This window comes from Berghia stephanieae, chromosome 14 (assembly GCF_034508935.2).
Source record: "Berghia stephanieae isolate SIO BIC M18660-M18661 chromosome 14, UCSD_Bste_1.3, whole genome shotgun sequence".
Taxonomy (NCBI): Eukaryota; Metazoa; Mollusca; class Gastropoda; order Nudibranchia; family Aeolidiidae; genus Berghia; species Berghia stephanieae.
This window is the reverse complement of record NC_088373.1, coordinates 1,395,628-1,403,127: the sequence shown is the minus strand read 5'-3', so window position 1 is coordinate 1,403,127 and position 7,500 is coordinate 1,395,628. Positions and strand designations below refer to the sequence as shown.

Below are 7,500 nucleotides of genomic sequence, written 5' to 3'. Positions count from 1 at the left end.
TTTAAATGCAGCTGCTTTGATCCCCCTGCTCCCTACTGGGGATGATAAAGACACGCCCGACCTCAAAGATGCTCTTTCCGATGCTGTAGACACCGCGATAGAACAGGTCAATGACGTGGCAGAGGGTGTGCTCAATCCTACAGAACCTGCTAAGGAAATGGTTGAAAACGTTCAAGAGAAAATTGAGAATGCGAAAGACAAAATGGCAGATGCTGTAGAAAAGGTGAAAGAAATAGTGGAGGAGATTGTACCAGGGGGAGACGACTCTCAAGTTGATGTTGTAAGTACAGCAGAGTCTCCAATTGAAGAAGTGGTGGAAGAAAGTATAGAAAATATCGCAGGAGCGAAAGGTGACGACGAGGAAATAGCAGAAGGAGTAGAAGAGGCCGTAGAAACCATTGAAGAAATTGTTGAAAATGCGAGTGAGAATCTGAAAGAGGCCATGACAGAAGGCAATGATAATGCTGAAGATATAACCGAACTCTCACAGGGGTCATCTAGTGCTGAGAGTCACGGTGACGCTTTGGACATTGTCGAGGACATCGCATCAAGCCTGGGTGGAGGTTCAGCATCCGAAACCGTTGAAAAGACAGGAGAGGAAGTTAAAGAAATGTTAGAAAACATGAATGAGCAGTCTGACGAATCAGCTATATCCGAGGCAATCAGCAACATTGAAGATGCTATAGAAGATACTCAGGAAAGCAAGCAAGAATCCGACTCAGATTCTCAAAGCATTTTTGGAGAAACCATTGCAGACCTCAAAGACGCTATGGACCAATCCGACGGTCCTGATGCCGGAAGTGAACTAGGTGAAATGATGGCGGAAGGTTATGAGAAGATGAATGAAGCTATAGAAGAGTCCAAGGACAAGATGAGTGATATGATTGGTGAGATGAACGAGAACATGGAAGATGCTCAAGAAAGTCAACAAGATTTAATCTCTGATTTTACAGAGGGAATGTCCAATGGCAAAACATCTCACGAATCTGACCTCGTTGAACAGATAGATGAACAATTGTCTTCATCATCCTCATCATCTTCTTCGACTTCCAGTGAGGACATGAAGATCGTTGAAGAAGTCATTGAAAGCATCAGTGAAGCATTATCTGACGCAGCTGACACTTCCAGTGACAACGCTGACTCGTCTTTGTCGGCCTCGTCCAGTTCCCAGGATGAAACAACAGACGAATTATTGGAGGCAGCAAAAGACACAATTTCTGACGCAAAGGAAAAAATTAACGACATTATTGAAAATGCACAAGACGCGATTTCAAATTCAAAAGAATCCGTCTCTGAAACTGTGGAAGATTTCTTCGAGAACCACAAAGATTTGATGGAAAACCATTTTGGTGAGAACGATGACGAAAACGAGAACTTTGACAACGACAATGAAGGAACGTCTTTCAGAATTCCCAAAATTGGCAGCTCGGTATTCCAGAAGGTTTCCAACAGGCAATCCGTCCAGTCTGTTTTATCCAAAATCTTTGGTCAAAGATCCAACTTAGACGCTGTGGCCATTTCGTCTCATCCAGGTAAATAGAACAGTATTTTGTAATTTGTCTTATGTGATGCAAACATTTATTTTATAGGGAATGAGATTAGCGGAAGAGTAGCGTCCCTTGATTTGACGTCACCGGCGGAGAAGTTATTTGTAAAGAAACCAACTACAAGCCAAGCGCTCCAAATACAAAATTTATTATTCATATTTCTGTACAAATATGCATATCATAATCAACGTTATGCATTTTTGTACAGAAATATGAATAATAAATTTTGTATTTGGAGCGGCTTGGTTTGTAGTTGGTTTGTTTATAAATAACTTCTCTACCGGTGACGTCCAATCAAAGGACGCTACTCTTCCGCTAATCTCATTCCCTATAGTAATAATATCATTGGAAAATGCATCTCGTTTACCCTTTTTGACGTCTCCCCTTTTCTATAGTGGATGCGGCAGTGTGAGAATGTGAGAAACCACTCTTGTAGTTAGTTGGGTACGAAATGTGACCCATCGTCTCAAAACGGTATTATGTCGGAACGAACCAGATGTTCAAAAGCCGAATTGAATGTTAAACTGGCCAACAATATAAAATAGTTGGCATTAGCACCCTAGAATATGGTATCCATTCTCCTCAATAAAACATACAAACTCAACACAAGTCTGATATTTCTGGTTAAAAATTCAATTTTCAACATCTTAACCAACCCGACTTAATACCGTTTTGAGGCGAAGGGTAACAAATGTCAGTCATCCTTAATAACGTGTTGTCCCAGAGTAGACGCTTTTGCATTTCTCTTAAAACATCAAAGTTTATTGTGTTAAAGAAGGCGTTTGTTGCGCCCCCCCCCCTCCCCATACACTAAAATGACTTGAGAATGGTACTGATGTTAATGAATGTTACTGTTGTCAATGAATGTTTCTGAAAGAAATGACCATTGTTAATGTCAAAGAATGTGTCTGGATTAATGAAAATTACTAATGTCAAAGATTGTTACCGCTGATGTCAAATAATTAAAGTCTTAAAAAATAATTTAAAAAAAAAACAAAAAAAAAACCAATAAACAAAACAAAACAAAACGAAAAAAAACAAACAAAAGAAAAGAATACAAACAAGACCAAACAAAAACAAACCCATAACGCTAACGCAATTTCAAAATGTCGGTTTTTTAACTCCCATCCCAAACCATTTTTCTATTTAGGAGGCACTTGTCCGGCATATCCAGTACAAGTACAGAAAAACAAGATCACAATTATCACAGGAACCGGATGTAGAATGTAAGTTTCTCCTCTTCTTTCATTAACTTCTCTCTCTCTCTCTCTCTCTCTCTCTCTCTCTCTCTCTCTCTCTCTCTCTCTCTCTCTCTCTATCTATCTATCTATCTATCTATCTATCTATCTATCTATCTATCCATCTATCTATCTGCCTGTCTATCTATCTAATATGTCCATATATCTGTCTATATATCTTTCTGTCAATCAATTAATATATCTATCTATCTGTCTATTTATCTGTCTATCTATCTATTTATATATCTATATTATATCTATCTTTTTATCTATATCTATCCATCTATCTATCTGTCTATCTATCTATCAATCTATCTATCTATCTATCTATCTATCTATCTATCTATCTATCTATCTATCTATCTATCTATCTATCTGTCTATCTATCTATCTATCTATCCATCTATCGGCTAGATGGTCATGTGGTATGACTCGCTTTCGTTCCACATTTTTCGTGTTACTGTTAGTCAGGGCAGCTTTGTAAAGCGCTTTGAGGCCATTTAGTGGATATTGCGCTATATAAAAGCTCACTTTTAAAAAGTTGTCTTAAGTTATGTATAGATAGTGTGTGCTTGGCTAAGTAGCTCACAACATTGCCATCCGGAAGTATAATATAAAGGACCAACACGCAAAACGATGTGTAACCTTAAACGTTTATAGTCTGGATAATACAGTTTAGTGAGGATTACTCATAAACGCGGATGGCAAAAAACAATAACAAAGATCCGAGTGACGTCAACTTCATTCTATCTATATTTCCACCCATCCACAGAGTTGTTAAATTAAATCCATCCATGATCCAAGCGCTGAAGGAACAAGACATGGAAATAATTGCCGAGGAAGAGGATGATAGTAAGAGGTATGTAATGTTTATCTCTTAGTCTTTGCACTGGCAAAAAATCCTAGAACAGTATCGTAGTCATCGTTAATTTATAGCCTGACACTGACCAAAAATGACGTCAAATGCCAGTCTTTGGCCACAAAAGAAAACAAATCGTGAGTTGTATTCAATAGTGCAACCAATGGGACCACTTGTTTCCATGAGATCTACTAACGACAACTCACTAGGCGGTGCAAAAACCAAATAATGACGTCAAACTGCCAGTCTTTTTGGGTTTCAGTGTCAGGATATAACTAAGCGATGGCTACGATAGTATCCGATTCTTTCATCTCTTTGTATTTAATAAACAAGTAATTTTTATCGAGCCCAATAACACAACGAGCTTGAGCTTATGTGTTATTGCACGATGAAAAATATAACGAATTAAAGAAGTACAAAGAAATGAAAGAATACGTTTATTCCACCCCTCCAAGTAGGATTATTAGATAATTTGTAACCAAATGGTATGGTATTAGTACTTCTATTCACCATAATTTGTATCTTTCTCCTTCTGCTTGAATGACAATTTGACCCAAAACTAAAAAAGTTGGATTTGTATTCATGCACACCAAAAGATTATTTATAATCGCCAATCAGCTGTCTTTTACACCTTATTTCACACCAATAAAATGTGCGAAAATATTCTGCAATCGTTGAATACATTTTTTATTCAACGCGATCAATATTCTATTCTTTCGTATCTTTGTATTTCTAACACGAGTTATTTTTATCCTGCCCAATAACACAACGAGATTTTTCTAATCTTCCAATGCCGTCCGGAGTCTTCCGTAGCCGTCCGGGGTCCCAGGAGAGCCGTACGGAGGTCATCTAACGCATTCTCAAGCCATCCGGAGGCCCTCAGACCTGTACGAACCTTTCTAGAAGTCTTCCGCCTTCTGAGAGCTCCTCAAATTACAGCCACTGAATACTGATTGCCGTCCGGAGCCGTTCGTAATTTGAGGAGCTTTCGGGAGGTGGAAGACTTCTGGAAAGGTTCGTACAGGTCTGAGGGCCTCCGGATGGCTTGAGAATGCTTTAGATGACCTCCGTATGGCTCCAGAAGGCTCAGGACGGCTCATGACGGCAATTAGTAGGGCCTGGGTGAAATATTCATATTTTTTAAATATATATTTTATTTGAAATATAGACATATTCTAGTGTTAATGTGTTTGTTTGTTTGGTACTTGTAACACGTAGTTCATTCTCTTCCTTTCCAGTTTGGTTACTCAAGCAGCTCACTACAAACTGACCAATAGCATGGAGGATAACGACACGCTTTAGACATTTCATCACCATCAACCATTCAACATTTACGACAAAGTCCATACATGACGAAACGCCTGTGGGGGAACATCGAAAATATAATTATATACTATATGAGAGGAGTGAAACACCATTTATGCATGAGCCATGAATTTTTACATCCCTTATTAACAAGGGTTTTTACAGTAACAACTTGGATATACTCGTAGATAGTATGCGCTTGGCTAAGAAGCTCACAACATTGCCATCCAGAAGTATTACGGACCAACACACAAAACTATGTGTAACCATGAACTTTTATAGCCTGGATAATACAGTTTAGTGAGAATCTCTCACAAACGCGGATGGCAAAATACAATAACAAAGACTTGAGTGACATCATCTTCTTTCTATCTATATTGATCAAAGTGACATCACTAGGTCATACCATGGCGGAACTGCAGGACCGCAGCTCAATTCAAATGGCAGGGAACCCAGATGTTTTAAACGTATACATCAAAATAATATAAGAGGCTTCAACAGTCGTGACGTCACTTCCCTCGTAATGACGCATAGTAACTTAGTAACTGGTTCTAAACTATCGGAACAATGGCGGACGCCCTTATGAAATAATGCTTCTCCGATGAGCATAATGGTGTATACAGAGGAGAAAAACATTATAAATAAATCTGATCATGTTTTGACTTTTATACATTCTGATCTCATGACACGTGAAAAAGTTCTAGCCAGCATGGAGAATAAAAATTACCGATTTTCTTTGTTTAGAACCAAGCTGCTCGTTGCTGGGCGACGTGACATCAGACTATTGAATACAATTATGAGGGAGCAGGATAGGATTGTTCTTATTCTAAAATCCCTGCTACCTTCATCTCTGCCTGAATTCTGTTGTTTATTTATAACCAAGTTGAATGAAATCATCCCCTAAAGCATTTATAAAAGGTCTTACTCTAATTTTATTATTTGAGTAAATTATAAGAAAATGAACAATTGCAATTTAAAACGTAACCCTATTTGGGATGTCCTTGACCCTTCTTTCATTAACCCTTCGTCGTCTCGGCCTTATTCTCATTTGCTAACATGAGAGATATTGTAGCTAGTTTAAAAACAAAAACAACAAAAAATAACTAGAGCTTTTATACAGCGCAATATCCATTAAATTTGCTGAAAGAATTTTACAAGGGCGGGCCATCAGCCAACAGCAACTCTTGACACGTAGGACGGGACATGACGCCTGTTCGGCGATATTACAGCGCTGTTGACGGCCCGTCACTCATTTTACATCTGAGTACGATGGGAGAATGTGAGTAAAGAGTCCTTTTTTTCAAGGACTCAACTATGCGCTGCTCGGGAACCAAACCCAGGACCTTTTGATCCGAAAGCGAGTGTCTTACCACAAGACCGCATAGCTTTATTCCGTTTCCGATAATATTGAAAAGTAATATTTGAGTCTTCATCCATATGATAGCCTTCCTAAACTCATTGATTGACACTGACCAAAATATTTCGCCAAAAGACGCAACAAAAGAAAATAAAACATGAGTTGTATTCAATAGTTCAACCAATGGAATTATTTGTTTTCTTGAGCACCACTAACGATAACTCACTAGATGGTGCACACACCTAAAAAAATAACGCCAAAATATAAGTCCAAGTGGGTCTTGGTGTCAGGCTACAAGTTAAAGATGGCTACGCTCTATCTCTGAAATATCAACCATGAATCCTCCACAAAATTCTCATGTTAAGTCCAGATATTTCCTTTCATATAAATGTTTGAGAGTGCTTATGTTTTAAATGGGAAAAGTCCAATGTGAACTAAAGTCACAGAATATGTGGGTTTCCAAGAACACATATGTCGAAGCAGACGGTGACGCAGAGAGAACTCATTTAATTATAAATTAAGTCCAGTTACCAGTACCGTCGCGTTTCCAATTTTGTCAAGTTACCAGTACAGTCAAGATACACGTCCAGTCAAGTTACCAAAAAAAGTCACGTTATGAGTACAATCAAGATACACGTCCAGTCAAGTTACCAATGAAGTCAAGTTGTCAGTACAGACGAGTTACCGCGACAGTCAAGGCGTCAAGTTATCAGTACAGTCAAGTTACCAGTACAGTCGAGTTACCAATGAAGTCAAACTATCAGTACAGACGAGTTACCACGACAGTCAAGGCATCAAGTTATCAGTACAATCGAGTTACCAATATGGTCAAGTTATCAGTACAGTCAAGGTACATGTCCAGTCGAGTTACCAATGAAGTCAAGTTATCAGACAGTCAAGGTATACGTCCAGCCAAGTTACCAATGAAGTCAAGTTATCAGACAGTCAAGTTACCAAGTAAGTCAAATTGTCAGTGGAGTCAAGCTACTACGACAGTCAAAGTACACGTCCAGTCGAGTTACCGATGACATCAAGTTATCAGTACAGTCAAGTCACCGTCAAATTATCAGTACAGACGAGTGACCAGTCAAGTTACTAATACAGTCGAATTACTATGTCAATCATTAAGCTTTGTCCAATATAAAAGTCTTATTTGAAATATGTCAACATAAGCCTCACGTTGGAAAGGCCATT

General features: G+C 38.6%; 1 protein-coding gene across 1 annotated transcript in view; it reads left to right on the top strand.

The window, feature by feature from the left end:
* Nucleotides 1–7,500, top strand: part of LOC144959676 (uncharacterized) — a 10,901-nt gene that overhangs the window by 3,201 nt on the left and 200 nt on the right. Inside the window, exons 3-6 of the mRNA XM_078892352.1 lie at nucleotides 1–1,532; nucleotides 2,698–2,773; nucleotides 3,558–3,644; nucleotides 4,883–7,500. The exon at nucleotides 1–1,532 is cut by the window's left edge and continues 265 nt beyond it; the exon at nucleotides 4,883–7,500 is cut by the window's right edge and continues 200 nt beyond it. Coding sequence (XP_078748478.1) covers nucleotides 1–1,532; nucleotides 2,698–2,773; nucleotides 3,558–3,644; nucleotides 4,883–4,946 — 1,759 coding nt within the window. The 3' untranslated portion in view covers nucleotides 4,947–7,500. The remainder of the gene's footprint in view (nucleotides 1,533–2,697; nucleotides 2,774–3,557; nucleotides 3,645–4,882) is intronic.